The following is a 25,592-nucleotide window of genomic DNA, read 5'->3' as shown; positions in this document are numbered from 1 at the left end:
GTTAATGACAAAATTAATTTGAATTATGAAATAAGTATCTACAGTAATACATAAAGTGAATCCCAAGTAATTAAATTAAAAACACAATAAATATACGGATTGCCTTAAAATAGAAAGATCGGTACAAAAAAAATCTTTACTTGATTAAATACAATTTCAATTTAATTATTCTAAGTAAGTAGTAAATAGCAACGTTAGCTACATTTAACGTTTAATTATTATAACCTTAGATATAATCATATTGTATATTATTATGCCATAAGCGTCATGTTTTTTTTAGGTAAGACTTACGAACACCATTGGATAGTTCTATATATGTGGGTATTAATTGATGTTATAAATATACGAGTATTTTTTGTAGACTTCATATTCCTTGTTCGAAAATGTGATAAAAATAAGTATAAATTGTCAATGTAATAGATGTCTTACCTTCCTCATCGTCATTGTTTGGCTGAAGCAGCCATAATTCGTCGTCATCGAAGTGGGCATCGCCACCACGGCCCGTTCCCGGGAAGAAGGCGTGCGCAAGAACCGAACCGCGTCCGTCGAATGGATATGCATCGTCGTGGTAGCGCCTGAATAATAAAAGTGATTTTATGTCTCGTCTCTTGTTAAAAAAAAGAAATAAAGCAGAGAATGCATTTTAGATTTATTTAAGTGGATTGGTAGACCGACAAATGAACCACCTGATGGTCAGCAGAGCCCAATACCCATATATATTGGCATTAGAACAAATTTTGAATCATCCCTGACAACACGTATACTCTACGAATCCTGGAATTTACGATGGAATATTCCATGTACCTATAATTACACTGGCTCACTTACTTTACATATCGGAACACAACAATAGTAAATAATACTGTTTGGTTGTAGACTATGTAATGATTGGTTACCAGACGTGAACACAAAGCCGTACTATCAAGTATTTTTTTAATTATTTCGTAGTCCCCATACAATATAAGCCTTGGATATATGTCAAACTCAATTCTAAGTTATTAGAAAATGCTTATGCAACACGAACGAAATTGCCTTACTCATCAAGAGCTCTCGAAAAATTTATTGATCGAAACTATAAAACGCAGCTGCACTATCTTTAAAGCCAAACGTTATCTATTTTGTGTTAACAACTTTTATATGGCATAATAGTATTCGCCATGGAGTTTGTAACGTATACATGTTCACCGTAAAATGAAACGTATAGTAAAATACACTATAGTATAAGAATATAATTAAATGAAGTTTGTTTGTCATTAAAGGTGATAAAATATTATACCGAGAAAAAGCATTTATGATTACATAATTATGTTTATGTAAATAAGGTAATAATTTTGACGCATGAAAATAAACTGAAGTAATGTATTCATTTCAACACACGACTGTGGTCGACGTCGAGTCTGCTCAGCAATCAAACTTCCCTCCCCCCGGGGACCTCCTCGGACACTACCAATCTAATCATTTTTCGTGCAAACAAAATAGCGAAAAGACTTTATCCATGAATATTTCACGTATTATTAGTAGAACATCGAGTTTATATGAGAAAGTTCCGCTATTAGTGCACATGGGGCAAGGTTCATCATTTGTTATGATGATGTGATTACACTTAGCTATTACATGCACATACATTTATGTAATATATGAGTTTGTTAATCAAATTAATATTGGAATGTTATTATAAGTCATTCTGCTAACAATATTTCGTATTGATAAAATCAACCGGACTTGGGAATGACTTTAAGACTTGATGTAAATGACAAATCATGATTTGTAATTAGATACTCTCTGCTTAGTTTTTCCATGTCTACATTTGAATGAATACTGAACAACGTATGAACTGTTTATTATTTTATTTACCAACCAAATATAAAGTTATTTACATTATAATCTAACTACTTATGTGCTTTAACGTGACGGAGTAGTAACAGCAGCACTTATAACATTGTTTAATGTTATTAAAAATATCATTAGAGATGTGAGTATTAACGACGTCTATATTAAACCCTTTTCGTTCCAATGGGAAAGCGTAGTGCTGACATACGCCATCAATATAATGGGTTCGCATGGAAAGTTTCCGAGTTCAAGGATGATTTATTGCGGTTATGGTATATGGTACACTGCTATCTAAAGTACCTACATAGATGGATGTGATAGTAGTCTATGTCGTGGTGACAGTTTATTTAAACAATTAGTTTTTTTTTCAATCACTTACTATATTTTGTAGAAATATATCAAATTTATAAAAACATTTTAGTTTTAACGTCCATCAATTTTATGCTTTACTTTATTTTGTAGAAAATTATATAGAAGCTTTTAAATTGTATGAATTCTTTATTGCTTGAGTCATATCAGTTTATGGGAGTAATAAATCTGCAGACGCATACAGTAAGACGCTGTGCTTTCTGTAATCACTGTATTATTTTGTACATTAAGCGAAATATAGAACACTTTATAAATAGTTTTAATTTTGGTATAATAATATAGTGTTTAAGAAGTTATTACAAATATTGCCGTTCAAAATTCGAATTTCTAATTACTGACGCTGAATGAGATAAATTGTAATGTAGTATTGGTCGTTTGTGTTTGACATAACTTAATTTTTTAAGTCAAATAAAATATTGTATAGGCTCACCATACAAATACAATAAGTAAAAACTTAAACAATACTTGAACAAATTATTTACTACTTCATAAGAAACATTAGCGAAATTACCTAACTGTTACATCTTGTCTTTGTTTCGAATAAGAAGCTCGTAACTCGACTAAAAGTTCGGAAATGTTATCATACGATATCAGAGCTCGCGTCGGGCATTCGGAAGTATCCCGTCGCAACTAATAAAAGAGTGCGCGTGATCGCAACTTGCCGCTCGCATAGTTCTAAGAAAAAAAAACGAGAAAAATTGATGTAGACCACAGCGAACTTTATGCTGCAAGTTTGCAACGTTTCCAGCAATATGGCGGCCGCAATATGTCCTCAGTTGAGGTTTTTGTCGCTGGTACTTTCTCATATCGTCGTCTACGGTGATCTAATAAGCGAAACTTCGCCCTACGCTCATTCGATATGCAACTCCAGGCTTCGACTACGCGTAATTTGTATTTTTTGTGTAGCTCATTTCGTGGGATTATTTTCTTCTGAATTTTTGTTACCTAAATTATTATTCTTCATGATTTATGACTTTAATAAACATAGAAAATAGCATAATTGGAAAGGTGTAGATGTTTTATTACGTTATTTTAACTAAAATGATGTTACTCTTATGAATAAAACTCGCGCATTGTGAACGATACAATTTACCGTGCGAAGGACCTATTAGATTAATAGCAAAGTGAATTTAGCAAGTCACGTTCTTTCAGTAAAACTGAATCGAGTAGAAACGGTTCACCTTGAATGAAAACGATAGACTACCTATCGTTTAATGCTTGGACTATTGTTGTTGAAATGGATAATCTACTTTTTATTTTGTAAAAACTAAACTATTTTAGACGAAAAACGTTTCGGTTTCTTTTTAAACAATTATTACGTTTTACAAATATTTTCTAAAGGCTGCAAAAAATATTTTTGACGCCATGCGAAAAGGGGGCAAATATTTTTCGAGTAGCGAATAAAGTTCGCCAATATCTCTAGATTTTAATGTTAAAAGTATTTTGTTCGAATCTTATTGTGATGCCTCGCACGAGAATGTCGCAAATCCCCTTAAATGGATAGGACGTGTCCCCCAAATCCTCGCTTGATTATTATTTATTATCAGCGCAATGAATCAAGAAACGTATTTGATACTTTTTGGAATGTTCAAAATGTCCGTCTAAAATAATACTGTTAAAAAATCGTATTTCTTAGAAACGTATAAATAATAACGTACATATCATAATGTTTTGTACTATGGAAGCTTGACAAATGGGGCTTAGTGAGAACAGTGAACCGATTTGGGAAAAATTGCGACAGCATTTATTTAATGTGTATGTATTTAAACAGTATATTTATACAACTTATTTTATTATGTTGAGAGGCGTATCGACTGCTCAATTTTTGCAACAAAAAGAAGAAACAGGTGTCAAAACAAAATAAAACTTACTTTGCAAATGAAACTACAATATCAGCTTCATCTGAATTGACTTCCGTGAATGTTAGTCTTGAGGCTTGCTCCCAAACATCGAGCGCGCGTGCGAGCACGCTTCTTGTGCCGTGCGGGTCCAGCTGCGATGGTCGCCGCACTTGAGACAGGCTGGAAAGACAGAAAAGAGTTAATTATCAGCTTTACAATACATATATACTTTACTTTACTTTTTACAATATATAAATAAATTATATTTTTTGTGAATTTAATGGGGTATAAAAAATGAGTAAAAAACTATATCTTTACATATTTATTAAAATATTTTTTCTTAAAATAATATAAACGAGTCGGAATTGTTCGTCTGTCCGCTTACTTCTTCTTTGCTAATGCTTTCAATATCATAGCTCTCGGAAAAGGTTCTATGTCTAATATATGACTGCTAGATTGATGATGAACAGTGAAGACATTTTAATATTTTGCAAGCAATGTGTTGAATGTGCATTTCGATTGCTAGAATGGTTGACGTGGACAAAATCACCAGATACAACGTACCATTGAAACTGGTATTTAAAAGGTTATAAGAAGTCCATCACAGCATCTATTTAAATGGATAAGATAGAGGTAATTTTATGTCTTAAAATACATCGATATATTGATATTAATTCTTAACTAAACAATAATGATTATATGACCTTAAGGATGTTTGTAAAAAAAAAAAATTGCAGTATTCTTGAATAAATGCATACGAGAAAAGACGTGGGACGTGAGCTTGTGTTGCGTGGCAAGAAATATCAAAAATTTGTAAGTATTCTCATTTTGTTATAATTTTTTCGTATACATATGTCATTATCAAATAACATAGTATATAGCATCCATATGAAATATGCAGTGGAATTAAAAGTGGTTACATGATACAAATCAGACTAGAATATATTTTAAACTTACAACGACAGGACACGTACAACATTATATTTATATAATAATTAATTTTACGTTTTACTAACGAGCAGATTATTGATGATCAAGTAAATAAATAATGAAAAGCATATCGTATTTATAGATTTTACAGTAAACGCACGTTTTAATGTCTCCCGAGTATTTAATAAAGTGTATGTACATTACTAACGAAACTAGACGACGCACGCAGGTCGTAAGTAGAACGCTCTAGTGTGTATTTCAGTTTGTGGTCGTAGCAGCTTTCATGTAATGGAATAATCGCATTGTGGACAATTTGACTGCCTCGGCCCTATTTAACGGATGCTGCGTTTATTACGCTAGATTTATGCGTTGTCACATTCACAGAGTGATCTCATTAGGCCCGCACGTAGTTTTCATTAGAGAGTTAGCTTGATGTGCAAATTTTAAAGTCGTATGAAATAAATGTTCACAACTGCACAGCGCATTTAATGGTTTAATATTTTATATAATAAACAATACGATTTGCTTAACCGTATTTATAATAAGCTGTTAACAGTCGTGCAGCAAAATTTGTTGTATAAAATATAGCTTTCGTGGGTAATTAAAACTAACCAACGCCGGTTTTGGCCGTCGCTGTTGTTAATAATTATTTCAATAACATTATTAAGGGACACTGGGGAAATATGAAAGAGAGTATGAACTATGTTTTGGAAGCGAAAATGTTCATTTCGGCGCTAATTTTGTTACATCGAATAAAGTAGGTGACATTTTTTACAGTATAGATTATAAATGACTATATGTAGTTTCAACGTTCAAAATGTATTTTTGCTATTTTAACAAGACTCGTTTACGTATTACATCAGGCGACTAGTTAATTGCAAACTTTGGATGAAATTTGCAACCGCATTTCAAAGTTAATGTTGTAATGTCACGTCGAAATAATGAGCGCGGTTGAATACAGAGTAACTTACGCGTGTAATTTAAAAACAAAAAGGACCAGAAATATAATTACCGAAGTTTAACGTGTTAAGATTTGAAAGAGTTGGAGTTTATTTTTTATTAATGAAGCACTAAGCTACGAAATAAATTTATTCATAGAGTTTAACTCTGTGTTTTTAGATAGAATCAAACTCAGTGAGCCGTTTTATGTACAACGTATCCTATGTGCGTATGCTTCAAAACCTTTATTTTATCGAAATGGGAATTGCATGAGGAGTACATAATTCATTCGAACGATAAATCAATACAAAAATAGATTAATATAGTAAGTTTGTTCGTCTTATAATGTTTCAAATATATTTAAACGCAAGTAATAAACTTATGGTTCATTGTAAAAGCTGATGAAACCCAATAAACATCAAAATGAATTTGAAAAGTAAAAGCTCGGTTGGTAATAATTTTCATTCGCAGTACGCGTGAGCTAACGAATAAGTTTCCAGTGGTTTTGAAGGACTTCAGGGCACGTTGGGGTTATTTGACATTCCGGACAAACAGAAGCCTATTCTAGTTCGAGTTAAGAAACGTGAGTGATGCCACGTGAACACGTGACTGGTTGCTCGATCGGCAACGTTTGTCCATCGACATTTTTCATAACAACATACTTGATACTAAATAATCATATTATATCTATATGCAGGGCCGGATTTAGGGGAGGACAATAGAGGCTCTAACCCTGGGGCCTATACAAGAAAGGGGTCACCATCATATGATATGTTTTTATAGATAAGAAATAACATCCGTTCTATCATAGAAAAAAAAAACCGCTCATGTTCTAAAAACTTTTAAAACATTTTTATATTTTTCGATGTTGATTTTTCGTGTTGAAAAATTATCGTCCACGCCTTTAATTCAGCTATGTATAAACTTGATAACAACATGTTTTATTTTGGCTGTGTTGTATGTCCAATGTACATATGTATGAATTTGATTCTGTAACATTTACTGTAGCGGACGGACGCAGCATTTATAGCATAAAATAATAAAACATGCGATATCATGACGACATGGCGACGTCTTCACGACGAAATGGACATAATCTCGTTACGATGTCATAACAAAGAGATTTGTAAGCATGAACTTTATGGTCTGTGTCCAACGAGCTAAAATTTAATTTTCTGAAATAATCTGTCAGAGAGCCATTAAAATTATTCGTCCATGCTCTCGTTTGTTTCAAGTTACATTTATGCGTAGCTAGAAAAGATGTCGCGACATAAAGCATTGGGATCTACACCTCGTAATATAATTTAATTCCCTAATCTACCTTTTAATTTTTTACAAAAATAACTGAGTGAAATATTTTGACAGCGATGACTGGACGCGGAGAAAGAGAAAAGAGTTTTCAAATTACATTTTATTTCACGGTTCGAGTGGAGAAATTAGCATAAAAATAATAAAATGTCAGTAGGATGTGGTCCCCCGTGGCGTGCCAGGCACCCCTCGACACCGGCCGCCTGTCAAAACGATTGTCAACTCCGTCAACATATGGAGCCGTTATCTTACTTGTTAATAATAATAAAAACATACTCAAATTAATACACTCCGACACATTTTAACACGTTATCTTTAAAAATTATACTAATACTATGTTGTTTACTAAACAGCATACAATTGTACATAATTTAAAGAAAATATAATGTAAACTACATACCTACTAGTTACAACTAAGCTACATATAGGTACTTTAATTTTATGCTGGGGTAAAAATTTTGTAATGGGACCTTAATTTTTCCCAAAAAAAACCAAAAACATCTATATCCGCCTAATATACCTATACTCGTATATTACCTATATAATATACCTACATATATATCCTATTTCAATCGTATTGCCCATTATTTGAGTGAACCGGGCAAACTAAAAATTAATCACTTAAAATACAAGTACTAAATTTAAATTAAATACGAGTTATTATTGCATTATGCTTGAAGGATGGGATATAATTGTTTAGAGTTGCATTTTCTCCTTAAAACGACCCCATCTCCCGGAGCGCCTTTCTCACACCGTATATTGTAGATAAGCGACGTGGCAATAGGCATTGATGTTCACCGGGGACTTCAATAGCAGTCTATCTCCTCGATTCTTCGAAGTAAAGCGGGATTTGAAGCAACTCTATGAATATAAGAAAATACCGATTTTGAATGCAGCGATTTCATTTTAAAATTACACGCTCAAACGCCTTCCTATAACCTAGAATGGCCTGTTCGTTGACTTTCGTACTGATAATATTTTATTGTTCCATTCAAATAGGATTATTTTATTTATTGCGATGATATATGTATATTCCCGTAATACAATATATGTATATTGAAAGAAAATAATTTATTATAGGTTATTTTATTTCAATTTTAGACATGTCATGTTAATTTTCACTCAAACAATACAGGAAGAGTTGTACGAGCATGTCGTTGTTGTCGTCGTTAACCATTCGTCTACAAGCTGATATGCCTAGATGTTATTTCGTCTCTGCGATTAAACCTGACTACTCTGTTGTATAGGCCTTCAAACTCAATTGACGTCTATCGGTGTGCTTTGCTAATAGCTCCTTTGAATGTGATGTGGCCGACAGCCAGCGCTAACCGTTGCCATTGTAGAGAACCATTGATGTTCCTTCGGGATTTAGTTGAATATCTAGGCAAGGATTGCTATCGCTACCGTTACATGGAATACAATATTGCACTTCTGGGAATCAAGGCTTTAAATGATAAAAGAAAAATTATTATTATTGGGAAAAGGTTGGAAAGCATAGGGGAAATTAATGTTTCTTATCTTTTATTTTTCTAATTTAGTTATTTACCTTTTTATCTTTAATAACACGTTTATTATAAAGGTTATTTAAATACCCTAAATGCCTTAATGATAAGCCGTTCAAAAATTTAAAAACAAAAGTGAGTTAACGATAATAATAATGGCAACTATTCGTTTTAAGAGATATTCATATTCAAATTGGGTATTGATGTTCGTCGTCTCACATAAGAGAAATTAGCGAATCTGGCCGGTGCAGTGCCGGGGGCAGAATTAAGTCGGGAGTAACGTTGTTACGACGGTAATAGCATATTACCGCTCGGTGCTGCCGCGCTCGCACCCGTGCCGCCATTTTCCGCCCGAGTTCTGCTACCAAATTGAAACGATTTTTCAGTGACATGATTGCATCGACGAACACCGTTAGCACTTTTGATATTCATAACCGTGTTGCGAATGCGGTTCCGGTTCGCGTAGGCTGCCGCGATATTCCCTCCATGACGTCACTAGCAATGTAATTAAATTACGACGGGATTGAAAAAGTGGAACATAATAAACAGTTAAGTGTTCTACTGTAAACATGTAAAACTAAATTTATAAAAGCCACAGTATTATCAGGAAAATTTTAACGATACTTTTATAGTCCGGCGATGCAATATATCAACTATGTAGTTTAAAATTTGTGTATATTGCAATCTAAATTTAAATATGTATTGATCACTATTTTACTATGCTATGTCATAAGCTAATGTAGAATGATGTCAATTGATTCTGAAAGTAAATTATTTTGCTTTTCAATAAAGCCGACATGAGATAGAAATAATTATATTTGTTACTAATTAAAGTCTCTGTAAGAAATTCTGAGAACTTTATAAAATTATTCAAATAGGTATCAAAGCTCGCGATGTATCTGATTTTGTCATGATGAGATTGCCATATTAAAAACTTAAATAAAGTCTCAATGAACTTATTATTATAAAGAACATTGATTAATAATAAAAAAAACATATATAGTAATTAAGAAACTAAAACCCCCTATAAAAATATAATAATTAAATAACAAACTTTGAAGTGTACTTGAACAGTTATGGATTAATTTGAAATGATTATAGCCTTAGACGAAGCATCGTGGGGATCTAGTTAAAGACATGGGTCGGAACTTTTATATGAGTTAGCTAAACTGCAAGATATAATTGGAAACTCGAGACGCTTGCTGCAATAACGCGGGTGTGACGGTGGTTATTTCTTGTTTTATATATTTCATATTATAATTTAATTCTGTAGATAATATTACAAGGGCAATGAGTAACAATTTAATTGCGTATGCAAGTATTGTCTTTCGAACATTACATGTATTTTGTTCATGTTTTAATTGGTTTTTTAAAGGATATGTTACTACGGATGTATAAAAAATGAAAATTGATGATATTTAACTATTTTTGGGGCAATCGAATACTAGCTACATTGTTTCTCTTGTGACACCAGTCTTCAATTTTCCTACTTTAAAGAGAATAAATTTGAGAAACGGCAATAAAAATATGCATTTGGAACCACACCAAGGAGTCGTTATTTAATATCATTTTTATATGGGTTTCGAATATTTCAAGATGAAATTTTAATAGGTAATTTTGTTGGGATATGATTTGGGTTACACGGGCGATATTGTACTAAAAATATCATTTTCTATATTGTTAGATTCACCAAAAACTTATAATAAATGTAAAATTTGCTTTAATGGTTTACCCTTCGTGTAAATGTAACCTTATCATGGTCAGTCGAACTATTTTAAATCTAGATATGTGTGTTCTCAATTAATGAATATCATTTGAATGAATTAAGCTCTAGCTTTAAACGATACTGCAAAAATATTATTATGAAATAATAATAATCGAATACATCGATTGAACGTTAAAAAAAAAGAAAAAACTTTTTAATATTGTCCACCTATCTGTTGTAAAATCAACTGTCAAATTTATCGTTTATCGAGTAATCGAATTACTAAGTAAAAATAATGTGTATTTACTGTGTATTATATTTAAATAAAATATCTCGATTGTATTATTTGGTGTCAAAAGGTAGATATTGCTCATATTAAGAAACAAATATTCAACACAGAGCGCTATCGATCGTCCTTTATCACTATGCAGTCGAGTTTTTACAAGAAAAGTTACGAAGTGTTTGACTTAGAGATTGCCAACTACATGGATTGCTGTTAAGAGGGCACGGCATCTTAAAGTTTAATCTCTAATCTAATTTTAACAAGTTTGGAAAATTGGACGGTTATTTTCTGAGATTTTCTAACTTATATTCAAAGTGAACTAAAAAGAAACTGATGTCAAAAGAGTTCCAAGAGCGAGTAGCAGACTTTTAGTTTATAGTTTATCTATCCAATAACCCCATTGGCTAAGTCAACGGCTCTGTTTGATGTTTCGGCTAAAGTCGATGCACCTCGAGAGCTCTAAGAGTCCCAAGTTATTTTTACTGCTGCCTTACCGTGCTGCACTAAAAGCGTTTGTCTTGAATTTTTAAAGTGCCAATTGAAGTTTTTGAACAAAAAGACGCTAGAATTCTAAGCTACAATCAACTTGGATTAAAAAAGCAGCTCTTCAATAATTTAATTTTCAACAATTTTGCGTCGTAAAAATTGTTTTAATATTTTACATAATATAAGACTTGCTTCGCTCTCTGAAATAACAAAATATGAAGAGTTCGTCTCTTCAAAAAAGTTGTAAGCTTAACTATCACACATTGACAAATAAAATCAGTTAAAACACCAAACTTTTATTTTGGTGACAAAATTGTGCAGTACAAGTTTGCAAATTGTCAGCGTCAAACGGGTATATAAAATTTCAGATCAATTGGCCGAGAGAAATTATTTTAAAATGCATCAAAAAACTATCCATTCTCAGACAAAAACATAAAAAAAATTCTTTCTCTGACGAAAATTTAGAAGGCTGCTGCCAATCTTAGTTTTATTTTGGAAATAGAAAATAATGGTCAATTAAACATATGCATTCGATTTTTAGGTGTTATTGTAAAATTAGGAATAATCAGAGTACATAAAGGATAAATATTAAGTATTCAAAACGGCGTCGTGGCGGTCGATTGCGGAAATGACAAACCGATTAGTCGTAGGTCTCTGCGCTCGGGAGATATATCCGGCGGAACCCAATGGAATTACTTCCCGCGTTGCTCTCGATGCACGCCAACAATGTCCGATTACGCTACGCAATAAGACTTAACAAAACCGTTGAAAACTCGTCATTGCAGAGTCGAGTCGCTTCATTACAATCGAAATTCCCACGGTTCATTAGGATTCCCCAGAATTCTCAACGTTCATTAGAAATACTCTGGCGGAGTGGACCGGTGCCGTAAATAAGTGATTAACGCAGTTGAGATTGTTTTCAGGCACTCCAGTCGCCGGGTTCAGCGTTGCAACTCTTAGTAAACTCTTGATACATTTAAAATGAGAAGCTCCGTCCTATCCGCTCTGCTCACTCATTTTTTATGAGATTACTGATGTTTATGACAGTTTCTGTCATTTAATCTATTCGTTACTAATTAAAACATATAATATATCACAAATATATTTGCTTCATAAATTCATAGAATATTCCAATATTTATATATGTATAGCTTTGAGGATCGTGGTAACTATTAGGTACTTTTTAAGCTGAATTTTATTACATCGCCATGAAAGAAGGTAAAAGTAATCCGGCTGTTATATCTACATAATAAGCAGGTGAGAGTTATATTTCGTTTCCTCTGAGTTGGGTAGTTCAAACAGGAGTTTATCAGCAGGGATCTACCCGCATATTGCGTTAGTATTTTAAAAAGAAAAAAAAAATCATTTGAAATCCACCTAGGAGGAACTTTAATAAATATTAAATCTTGAGGCGTTTTACAGAAGTTATAAATTATTGAATAATTTAGTAAAGTTACAGTGTTTTTTTATTATACTTTTGTCTGCATTGTACTATGAAACTGATAATGTACATACTAAATGAGTTAGACAATTTCAGTTATCGGCACTTGCAGAGAAGTTAACAGTTAGCGGCTAAATGGACCCGCACGTCCGGACAAACATCGGAAATTCGCAAGTCAAACAAGTTTACGCAAATTTATAACTTCCGCAGATTGGCAGCAGTTGTTCGATGGTGAGCCACACATTCCTCTTAAGATTTTGTGCTAATAGCGTTTAAATGTCGAATGTTAAACTGAAAACAAAGTCACTAATTATATTTTATAAGTATTTTTTTTGCTTACATCAAATTGACTGGCAATAAAATCCCTCAATTGTTCAACTGAAATTGTTTAGAACAAACTATAAAGGTTTTTATAAAATAATTCAAGGCAGACAAGAAGAGTGTTACGTACCTAATATTTTTCAAACAAGAATGATATTTGAGCAAACTCTGAAGTACCTACTACTGCGACGGTCTGACTGACTGAATAAAGTTACCCGCGGTATGACCCAAAAATATGAGCGCGTTCGTGGAAGTTCAAGTACTAGTTGAATTCAAGTGTTCAAGAAACTTTACAAATATTAAAATACCGTTGAGTTTTAATATATTCTTACGATCTAAGTTGAATCGCAGTTTGACATGGATGATCTTTTAGGAGCATCGTCCTGAAGGTTAGGGACCTGAATAGATACGGTTTATGCTGTAGAAATGAAAATAATGTATAGTTTTATATTATGATATAAATAAGGTTTGCATTCAAATCAATTGTTTAAAATTGTATTTCGTTAATTTGTTAAGTTAATTAAAATCAGGTCAGGTAGATTTTAAAAAAATAATTTTTATTATGACTATTTTACAAAATATTAATTTAATTTAGTTTCAATAATAAAAGCTGTCCTTTATATTAAAATAAATGACTATTTGTAATATTATTATACTTATGATTATTTAAATCGGACAAAATTTTAACTTAAATATGGAACATGCAAGTAAGCGATTTTCCAGTTTTTTCCTAAGCTAGGGCGTTACATAAAGTATTATCTCAAGTCGAGTGCAGGGTGCAAAGCCCTGGAGGGCGCCGCACCGAGGTACCCTTTGTTCGTACCTCTTGTTCTGTACTAGGTTTTATTCTACTATCCGGAAAATATAATAAAAAAGTTCATACAATGTTAATACCCCGGCTTTTCTGAAGAATACTTCACATATTTTTTATAATATTTAAAAATATTCGGCGGCGATATACCTTGTAACAAAATCTAGTCAAGATTCTATTAAAAGTACTTAAATAATTAAAATATCTAACATTTAAATAGAAAAGTCACGACACATCGCGTAAGATTTACAAAAGGAAACATAATTATTTGAAAAAAGTACCGGGGTGAACGAACATGATCGTTACGACGGGTCAACAGCATTCAGGGGTCGGTGCTACCAAGGTCGAAGCCCTGAAGATGGAGTTCCTTTGTTATGTAATATTACATTTTGTCTTTATGCATCTTATCTACATACATACTATTTTGATTTACGTAACGACTACATTATGAATTTGGATTTACGGTCAATAACATTGGCATATTGGCATTTTATCCGGAGTCAATTTTATTAGTTTACGAATTGTTGTTATTTTAGCTGATCATAAAATAAGAAATAATAACGACCATATTTACTTTTATGCAAAATTTTCGTCGAAACTACACGGAATACTGAAAAATTATTGTACACATCTTCTTCAAAATAATGATTTTAGGTTATTAAAAATCTGCTTTCGTAATAGCACTCAATGATCCTAAAAGTAGTAAATAACGAATTAAATGAAACTAAGATTTTTTTAACATTTAGTCATTCTCAATAGAAACAAACCAACTGTGAAACAGATCGCACAAGTATAATCTTGTTTTTAAGCGTTGTTGTTGTTTTGTATGTTCTTTTCGTTAAATGGCTTTGAAAACTATTTTTTCAAAAATGGAATGAATGAAACATTTTGTTTTTATGCAACCGTAAATTTCCGTCCACTTGATATTATCCTATAAGTTATATTGGAACTGTCAATTAGTTAGTTTTGGAACTGTTTTATAGTTTATATGTAATGATCAGAATCTTTAATATTTTGAAAAATTGTTTTATTTTAAGTATTACTTACTATTTAAATATTTGGTTTTGCAACTATGCGTATTAGACCTATACAAAATACTAAGGTTTTTTCGTTAAAAATCATGAAACTCAATGTTTCAGATAGTGTTTTTGATAGTGTTGTTGCAATATGATTTTTTTAGAGAAAAATATATAGCGGAATAGAAAAAAAATTATATAAAAATAATGGCATTTTGAAAACATTGTTTTAGTGGCACTCGACTATTTTAGCATATATCCGAAGTCTTTCAGTTTTCAGGTGCCTGCTCAGCAACGTTATTTAAATTAAGTCCCACGTTTCAAAGCGAACCTCATTTGCGTTTACAAAAGTGCAGATCATATTTTTTCTTCTGTGTTCGAATTGAATGCGGTGTAATATTCTTTTTTGTCTCGAGACGAGAGCCGCGCGGGCCGCACAAAGCCGTCAGGTTTGTATTCCCTGCCTCACTCACCTGGAAAGGAAAGAAAAGAAAATGTTAATTAAGAGCCACTGAACAAAATTGATATCATCGGGAATGAAGCCTGCCTACCTCATTGTAAACGGATGCCGGCAGTTAGTTATGAGAGCTGTCGGTTGATAGGTTTTTATTTAAAAGCTCTTTGTTGTTGTTCCGAAGATCAACTTCTTTTATTAAATCTTCTCTTGTTAAGAATAAAAAACATATATCAGTTTATTTACCTCATAGATATCTTTGTCTATTTAATTAAATAAAGTACATTGTTCATGTTATGTTACTAGAGTATGTTGCTAATATTGTTTTAAATCTTAATTCTTTTGATTGTCTTTTTCTACAAAATATATATTTCTCGGTAGCTAGAGTTTTTTTTTAAACTAGGACTATTTTGATGGGAAGTTAGCTTATTTCATAAGAAATTTAGCCTTTACCGCTGTGATCTGAACCATGACTGAAATAGTCAATCAAATAAAAAATAATTATACTCGTTTAAAAATATACATCATAAATGTAAAGCATATGCAGGTTTTGTAATAGTTAAAGTCGTACTAAATATTAAAAAATAAATAATTAATTTACATTATTTTTGTACTAGAAAATCGTCAAATATTATATTAAGTCTCTTTATTTTTATGAATATAGTATTATATTGATTATTATTATTGATTTACAAAACCTTATGACAAATTCTTATATGAACAATGAAATCTCAAGGTGAAATCCTAATTTACATTCTTTCAATCTAAATTTTTATCATTATAAGTAATACGTGACCCAAAAATCAACGCAATAGTGATTGTGAAGTGAACTGAGCAGATAGAGTTAATGTACCGCGGGATGACTAGCGCGTTCACGTAATGCCAAACGAGGCCGAAACGTACATCTCATTTACACGTAGCGGTGGCGCGGTGGTATATTTAGGGAGTGGACGCGCGCGGTGAGCCGCGAACTAGCATTTGGCAGCGCACGCGTTCGTACCCAGCCGGCTCTGTAAACTAAACAACTCGTAAAAGTGTAAAAGTCGTAACGATAGCGGTACAGAGAGCCGCCTAATATGAGCGGCAGCTGGAGCCGCGCCAGTACTGCTCATTATCAGATGGGATGTTCCGGGCGCAACCCTTTCGTTTTACGATTGGCCTCTAATTACATTCGCGCTCAAGGCGGCACGTTTTTTAGTTGATAGGAGCTCGCTTTGCGCCAAATAGACATATTTATCGAAACTATTGGTTAGTTTCGGTTCGACTGCAGTGCTAATAACGTCCAAATAGTAACGATCAGCTTTCGCGATATGAAAAAAGTCTCAAAAAATGTCGCAGCCAGCCGCAATAACTGAGAGCGCTGTTTTACGAGAGTATGCTGATAAAGCCAGAGCGGCTCGCAGAGTGCGGCTCGCCTTACGACGTGTTGCCAATTTATGCCGCGCGATAAGCAGAGTTTGTTTAGCCTCAAGCGGAGGTGAGTTACGACTGCTGAATCATACTTATGTCGTAATTCTTCATACGCCGCATTAGTCACTTGTTAGCCCATAAAGTGTTCTTACGTTGGCTTATTTTAAGTTAAAAAAATCAATTTATAATAATCACTATGTGTCATATACAAGCAAATATAATTCTTATATGTACAGAACAAAAATGGAATAGTATCATATGAGTAGTTTCATATTGAATATAAAATAGTCATTTCACTTATAAAAATATTCATTTATATAAAATATACGAAAATTGAATAAATAATATCAGTTGAACCGTTCACACCACTATCGTAATAGTACTAGCGATTGAGCCGGCTGCGGCGTTTATCGGTCGAGCAATATTGTTTCGATAGGAACACCGATAGGAGTCAGTGAAATTACGGTTAGATGAATTCTGGTACAGTTAGGCATTTATGCGCGGAGTTAGAATAATTGTAACATATTCAAGATGCTGGTTGGCGCTTACTGGTGGTGGAATAACTGGAATTACATGGAATCGCTCGCAGAGAGTATTAGTATGCTACTATTGAACGCCACTGGAATGACTCGGCGTCACGTAGACTGACATCCCTGCTGTTGCTACGTTAAAATGCATTTATGTTATAAGCTATACGAGACCTCGTTATTTAATCCGCGTAATAAACTACGGATTTCATAATACGTTTTATAGATAAATTGCACAAATATTTGTTGCCTACAAAATACTTAGACAAGATTATTAGAAGCTAAATCGACGAAAAAATTAGCGACAAAAATAATAAAGGCGTAATATGGAGTCTACATAAGGAAGGCTCTAAAGAAAAATAGGTACTTTTTGTTGGTGGCTGAAATATAGCACGTGACAAGCATAGCGTACGTGCGAGTGAATTCAGGGGTAATCCAGGCATATTGGTGCGGAGACATGACATGCATCCACACCTCTATGATATATTACTACGCAATGCTGTGGATACTAAGAACGCTAAACGGAAAGAACGGGTCTTTTAACATATTACATCTACTAATAAAAAATCTAAAATTTTTCTTACAGAAAAGTCGTTTGTGTGTAGAAAGATCGTTTTGTATGTTCCCTTTCGTAGATGTTGAGCGAATAAAAAGTTTCTCATATGTTCGTCCGGTTATCACAATGCCAAGTATTAAATCCTATTCAGTGGTTTTTTCGTTCGAAAAATGTGTTTTCAATTATAATCGATTTTAAAAATATATTATTTATATAGTTATATTTCATTGAAAATCTTAAATATGACATTGTAAAATTTTTGCTACATTATTTATACATATTTTTATTGTCAGTATACAAAATTATATTAGGTTTTTTGTTTAAAAATAAGAAGAAGTTATCATTAAAGTCGCTAAGTAAACACAACTAAAATAACATTTGTAAAAGGAAATTTAATTGAAAGCGTAAAATTATGCGTGAAGATGAAATGTCGCGCGTGTCCTGCGCCGAGAAGGGTCCCTCGCCGGGGACCGTCAACTCAATCTTGCCCCATTACGCGCAACAAATTGGAAAAATATTCAATTACACCATGCTTAATATTGGATTATATCATAGCAAATTACAATTTTACATTGGGGACGTAACACTATCTTCAAATTTATTCGCACTCGATAAAGAATATATTTATTTTACAGGTTCAGTTTGATCCCAATACCGTTAAGAATAACGAAATGCCGGGTGTCAAATGGAACAGAACATCCTTGTGTGCTCCGTAGTGCAATATACATTTATTAGCCTTGTTACTCCCCGAGCGACCATTGTAGTGGCCACCATCTTCAATTCATTCGGTACATGTCTGCTACATTGTTGAAACCATTAACTAAATCTTATGTCAGCGTGGAACCGAGCTTGGTAAGATCATAAGTAACACTTTTAATATATTTGAACCAGACAAGTTCTATTATTACGTAAAATATATAGTTTAACAAAAATTAATGTTCTTATGTTAATATAGTTGTAAATACCGTGAACAACGCTTAATTTATATTAAAGCACATATCGATAGTCTATAATTTAGGTTAGGTTACAAAATTAACTGAAATGAAGTCATAATAAAAGATAAGTATAATATAATGTAATTTTGGATATGTATGTATTTAATGTTTGGGTAATTTTAGACTGTTAAGACATTTTTCTTTATAAGGTATGTCGTTGAACATACGTATCTATGAGTAGAAATTACTTGGCAGTCCGAGTAATTGGCAATTAATCACCGGCGTTTTCTATTTCAACGTGCGACGCTCCCCGTTGCTGTCCCTAACGAGATTGGGATTGCACCGTTTGAGTTCTAATAACAGGACACTTCATTTAGTTCCGTTAAGGAAAAACCCATCTCGACTTAATTCATCATTTCGTACATGTAATTTAAAGTCTAGCTTATCTTGTACATTAAGTATAGTACATTACATTCTTGTTGTCTGAAAATAGTCTGTTAAGTGAAGAGTTTCGGTTCGTAGCTAACTTCTACTGTGCAATTTAATTTTCTCTAAAAGCATAATGTTTTTATCCGCAGAGAATGTTATTCAAGTTACATGGCTAAATTATTGTCAGTGGTTAGGTTGATAATTGTTTTCGGTGATAAATTTTAGTTCTTCTTTTAAAATATACATTTTATATTTGTAGATACATGGTTATATATGATTATTATATGATTAATAGGTTGTAAATATTTTAAATAAAAAATAATATCGTTCAACTTTGTAATATTAAATAAATTATTTTATAAATTTAAATAACGATTGTAAGACGTGATAACATGATCGCGATCATCTATCAAATCGGCGCCTCGAATCTCAGCTCCATTTGTTCAGATCGGTATCTTTATAACGTAATTAAGTAAATTTCGAACTCGTCTCGCTCGATCTCCGAAATAATAAAAGTAAGAGCTTAGATAACCTACGATTTAATGTAATTTTGTCTTATTTTCCATTTCTCTTAATTAAGAAATTTAACGCGTAAATTCTATTCATATTATCATAAAATTAGTTGAATTTGGGGACTTTAAGGGAAATAAAAAATGATTGTAACTATCATTAAATTAGCCAAATTAATTGCGTAATTATAAAGTATTTTATATATTTTATTTTATTAAAGAATATAATAAGCTTTCGATTTAATAGTGACAACGTTATTTGATATCTCTAGATTGGTATCTAATGAACATAGATTTTTATAGTTTCGTGAAATCAATTAATAGTGTTGCTTTCACTAAACTTTACGAACTGCGATGTCGGTTAGAGACAAGTCCATCTGAGCAAATGGAACTACCGAAGTGATTTATATCTAGTTATTTGTAGATTGTTATTTGTATCGGTAGTGATCGCGTCGGAGTGGATTGCGCGACACCTTTCAAATAAATTGTCTTGAGACCACGATGCGGTAAACAACTCAACCCTATGCAGATGTTCGCAGTAAACCAAACATCTACGGTTTCCTCAAGGACTGACTCGACCAAATTGCTCTCCGCTCTTGTTTCCCTATGTGAAAAGTGAATTCACTATTTTTGCGCCCTTTTTGTTTAATCTACAAAGTAGATTCGTATTACATCTAGATGGATTTTATCGGACCTCTTATAAAACGTCTTACGTATTTTTCTTCCCAAAACACTCGGCATTTTAACCAAGTGGATAGCTTTCAGAATTAATCTTGTAATCTCGTTGCGTCTATAAAGTTTTTCGATCACGTTGATTTAGAATACTCGTGCAGCTTGAGTCTATATTTTTGCAGAGACAATTTGTTGAGTAGATTGAACGACGTCGGCAAACTTTAACAATTAGCAGTCACTTTTCACCTCCTACAGTGATACCGAGTGATAGTAACTAAGCAAGTTGATTAATTACTGGCCATCGGCGTCGCGTAACAAAGTTCGATTGTGCCTGCAAAACTAGACGTAACAAAGGTAAATTAAACGACACCGCCATGTATGTCGTGTTATATAATAAACCGCACTGTAGCAGAAAATGCGAACGACAATTTCAAAACAAACGAATTGAATAGAAGACATTAAACATTGTTACTTTATTTCATAAACTATGTTATTTTATAGATTGATTTCTACGAATACGTTTCATTGCTCAGTTTTTAAATGATCTCTTTTTTCATATTGTTTTATTTTAATAAATAAAAATGTTATAGTTTGCTAAGGTCAATTAAGTCACACTTGAGTAATTGTTTTTTGGCGTAGCCGGGTGGTTTAATTAAGCTGACGGCTACGGCGTAGCACGCGCTGGGTGCTATCTGTTAAGCTGCGTAGGCCTGTTGGCACACGCTACGAATATACGAGTTGCCAAGTCGACGGATAAGCTAGCGTTAGAAATCTACCATGTGTACCTTAAGATTCTTGTTATGTCTTGAGCAAATGCTGTAGTGTACGTACGAACATACATTTATTGAAAGTAATAAACAAACACATATGTCAGTTTCTACCTATCGTAATTAATATAAACTGTTGATTAAAATTTTACGAATAATACAGTATTTTATAACATACATACGTCTAAATAATAATAGAAACTAAGATATATTTAATGATTACTTTCCATTATCACTCTCATTTTCATACTAATGATAGCAAAAACAATAACGTTACTAAGACTTTACTCAAGTTCTGGTAGAAACAGATAATGAGTTACAATCAAGTCGAAAATACCTCATACATATTTATTGATATCGTTATAGTAATGCTCCATATAATAAGCTGTGCTGGAATGCAATCAGATAGATGTAAATGGTATGAACACAATCAACGTCTAAGTGTGAAACACTGAATGCCTATCAAGTGCATTGCAAATGCAAATCAATGCGCCCAGGTGTAACACGGAGATAATGCCAACTTACTATTGTGCATTTGATGACTATATACTGAACTATACGCAAAGCCATATCCTTATTCTATTAAACATAAAAATATATTTATATAAACTTGCAGAGGCAAACGTTTGTAGTTACTTTGTAAATCAGTCTTTTTATTGCAACTTGAACTCCTAGTTTTATAATTTATAATTCTTTAAAGTATATATGCTATTTAAAACGCCATAAGGTGTTTAATTTCCTGCTTATAACGATGGAAGTTGAATAGGAAGCATATCTGCTGGAGAGAAACATTGCGGAAGAGGTTCGTGATTCCATTTACATAAAAGCGGACACAAAGGTAACGCGTTGAAACACACTTTCAATAAGCGTCTCAAATGTATCATGAAATTGATTTTATTTGTGCACTTCATTAAAACATTAACCTAAATTATTTTTTGAAAATAGTTAATATATGATATTTTGAAACGATTTTTTTGTACATTACTAATAATGACAATGTTTAAACAATTATTTGAGATTTAACTTTCTTTTTCCTTCTTATTTCAATATCGATTTGAAACTGTATATCGTAAAATAAAATGTAAGTGAGTTTTACTTTATATTATAATTTGTTTATTAACAAGCGTTTGTTTATTCGTCAAAATCGAGGTTAACTTGAAATTGATATATGTACTATATTGTATATTACATTTACAGTTTGATTTAATAAATAATCTTGAACATGTTACTGACTGAATGTGTTATTCTATATTACGTGACTTATCATTGGCATATTGTACTATGAACTATGAACATACTCGAATATCGTAAGCCGCCGAATCGGGAACCAATAACGAATAAATCACGTTGCAGAATCATGCCTGCTTTCTGTACGTTAGTCTGGCTATTTTTACTGCTTCGCTGCCAATAGTTTTACCTATCAATATTTTTACGCGTAAACTATGGAATTTTTGGTTAATTTATAATTTTTGATACAACAGCTTGTTATTTTTATATTTATACTGTTATGGAGCGGTGAGTCATCGTGTTGTAACGATTAAAATGTTTTCTGACTTTTAAATAAAATGGATTAAAAAAAAGCAATTTTATTGTCTTGCTAACAATATATCAAACATTATAAATAACTTATGTTCTAAATTTGAGTTGCTGACTATCGTACCACTTTTATGGAACATATATTTTAATATTACCTGTCCTATATGTTATATACCATAATTTTTTTACGTAAAAATATTATTTAATATTGTTACAAAAAAATATAACACTATTATAACATCAAAAATATTTTTATAGATAGATAGATAGAATATACTTTCTTGTACACCACAAACAATAAACTTTACATGGAACAAAAAAATAATAAATTAAAATGTACAAAAAGGCGGTCTTATCGCTAAGTAGCGATTTCTGCCAGACAACCTTTGATTTGGGGACAACCTTTGATTTGGGGATTTTTAGTCAGTGTGGTAGATTTTTTGCAGAATGTATTTGTAAAAAAATTACCATCTACGCTTTTGTCAATAGAAAAATATATTAGTTCGACTCCACATATGTTGGTTGGCAGTTTCTGTGCTTGCTATTATTTGCAACTCTTCTGAATACAATAAGGTCATTAACATTACTTTGACATAAGAAACAGAAATGGCCAAGCTTCATTTAGCCGCTGGAACATATAAAATATTCGTTATATGAATTATATAGTTGATAATCTTCTTCGTTTCACAGTTGTGAGTCCCATACACGGTCGCTCACTCAAGGAGGTTGTGATGGGAAGAGCAACGAGTGCACACATCACACCCAGGTTGAGTGAGTCACCGGAAATGAGTTCTTCTTTTTTCATCTCTTCTATATCGGCAGTTCAATGAACATGATCATTAATGACATATAACTCTTATCCAATTAGTATAAAAATATTAACAAAAATGTATCAGAATATTCGCACGTTTTTTATAAGTAATAAATATCATCAGTCGTAACAACCAATTAATATGAAAAACATCGAGAGTCTGTTAATGTTTTGAGTTTGTTAACGTTTTATAAAAATTGGATCCGAACTGTATACAAACGGATTATTTTAAAAATAAATAAGATGGTACAATTCAACTAATAATAAATGGCACATTTTTATGTTTTCATTTTCAAAAAGTCGAAATAAAATTGGTTTCATTCAAATAGTTCCACAAAAATTAAAGTATTTAACAAAAGAAGTTTTTAACAAAAGTTTTAATGTAACCCACCAAGACGAACGGACAAGAAATTATATTTATTATGCATATAATAATCACAGTCATAGTAATCTAGTACAAGTATAATAAATCTTATTTATTAATATTTTTACTTAAGCTCTACCCGCCAATGTTACATCTATAACAATATTATTTATTCATTTAATTTTTTATAAGGTTATATTAATTGTTCTCGTATGTTGCATAAATCCATGGGAATGTTATCGCTTCGTCGGTTATGTTAAAAATAAACCGATGTAAAACATTGCTTTAAATCGCTTCACCGTCTTACTCGAGATCGTTCTGTATGGTGTATGGTACATAATTTTTAATGGTTTCTTCTTTAGTTATTTATTAATTTGAGGTACTGACAAATTAGTTTACTTTAATACATACATAGTTAGATATATTTAGATAACACATGGAAGTCGATGAATAATATATTTCATCATGTTATGAAAACATCAGTTCAACAGATTGCTAGTTATTTATATAGTCAGTTGAGCAACGTTTCTTAATATTGGTTACAAAGATTTTATATAAATGCTAAAGTTGCCGTGCTTAGATCTTGCAAAAAGTGATAAGATTTTAATTTAATTTTCAAGACTAAAAACGTAACTCTATATTGACAGGTGTACATAAAAAAATAATTATAGATTTACATTTTATCACACTCCATTAGCAAGGGATCATTTGTAAAATAAATGAATACGGCCTTCTATTATTAACGCTCCATTTTAATTTTTCACGAAATAGTAAATGAATTGTTTTATTTCTTACCAGTTCTAAAGTTCATTAAAGCACTTGTTTAATTAATCAAATACTCATAAAAATAAACTTTGATGTCTTCTTTTAACGATAAAGTAAACACAATTTACTTTATAAATCTAGGAGTTAAAAAGAACGCCATCTATTGCTTGTAAGACGAACTACGACTTTACCCTCGTTTACATCACAATTAAATTAATTTGCTTTTTCATAGGCTTCTTCCATTTCCTTATTGTAATGTGGAGGGTTGAAGGCGTGAATTTTCTCGTGATTTGGTAAAGGCAGCGGTAATTACTGTAATTGTGTGGTTTCTTCATTTGTTTTTAACTGTTTATTACCGTTTACTCGTTTCAAATATTATAAAAATAAGTTCATCGGTTAAACAGTCTGTGTATCATTCCAAATTTACCAGTTATTAATGAATATATTTTATCGGTTGACAGCAAATGAAAAAATACTGGAAGCATAGATGTCGAAAAACATTTAATTATTTCGACACAAACAAAACAGAATAATATACCACCTATTGGTACCTTGAGTACATGAATGTTGCACATATTATGTTGAGTATTGATTACCGAAGGCAGGTTTTGCGGTGGATTCCTTGTTACTGTAAACTCGCGAATGAATATCACATGACGCGTAACGTGATACTCTGTGGTGAGTGTTAGATATCAGCGGATATGCGCACGCGCCGACGGAAGCCACCTAGGAACTTCCGACACGATGAGGCTTCATTTGATAAGATAATTAATAAAAATAAAGAGATATAAAAAAACATTAATCAATAAACATCCGGTATGAACGAAATATTATATTTATAAACGATCGAAATATTGTATTTTTTTATATAAATATGTAATATTTGCTAATGAGAATAATTTTATACGGAAAATCTTTGGAAGTTAAAAATTCTGTTTATATTTTAATTATTTTTGCATACATTAAGCAGCAAAGAAGTATTCTATATGCAGTGTTAAGTTGCTATAAATCTTCATCTAAGTCGAGCAGAGTGAGAGAGTTTAAGCACGCGCCCGCGTCGTCGCCTTCAATCTAA

The 25,592-nt window shown here is 32.2% G+C and overlaps 1 protein-coding gene across 2 annotated transcripts in view; it reads right to left on the bottom strand.

Moving 5' to 3' along the window:
- LOC124534494 (matrix metalloproteinase-2-like) overlaps positions 1-25,592 on the bottom strand; it is a 153,586-nt gene that overhangs the window by 4,499 nt on the left and 123,495 nt on the right. For both annotated transcript variants that reach the window (XM_047110396.1, XM_047110397.1), the window contains exons 5-6: positions 4,071-4,220; positions 430-575 (exon numbers count right to left, since the gene is read on the bottom strand). In XM_047110396.1, the coding sequence (XP_046966352.1) occupies positions 430-575; positions 4,071-4,220 (296 nt within the window). The remainder of the gene's footprint in view (positions 1-429; positions 576-4,070; positions 4,221-25,592) is intronic.

The sequence above is a fragment of the Vanessa cardui genome, chromosome 12 (genome assembly GCF_905220365.1).
Source record: "Vanessa cardui chromosome 12, ilVanCard2.1, whole genome shotgun sequence".
Taxonomy (NCBI): domain Eukaryota; kingdom Metazoa; phylum Arthropoda; class Insecta; order Lepidoptera; family Nymphalidae; genus Vanessa; species Vanessa cardui.
The sequence above is the reverse complement of the archived record's forward strand: the minus strand, read 5'-3'. Positions and strand labels throughout refer to the sequence as shown.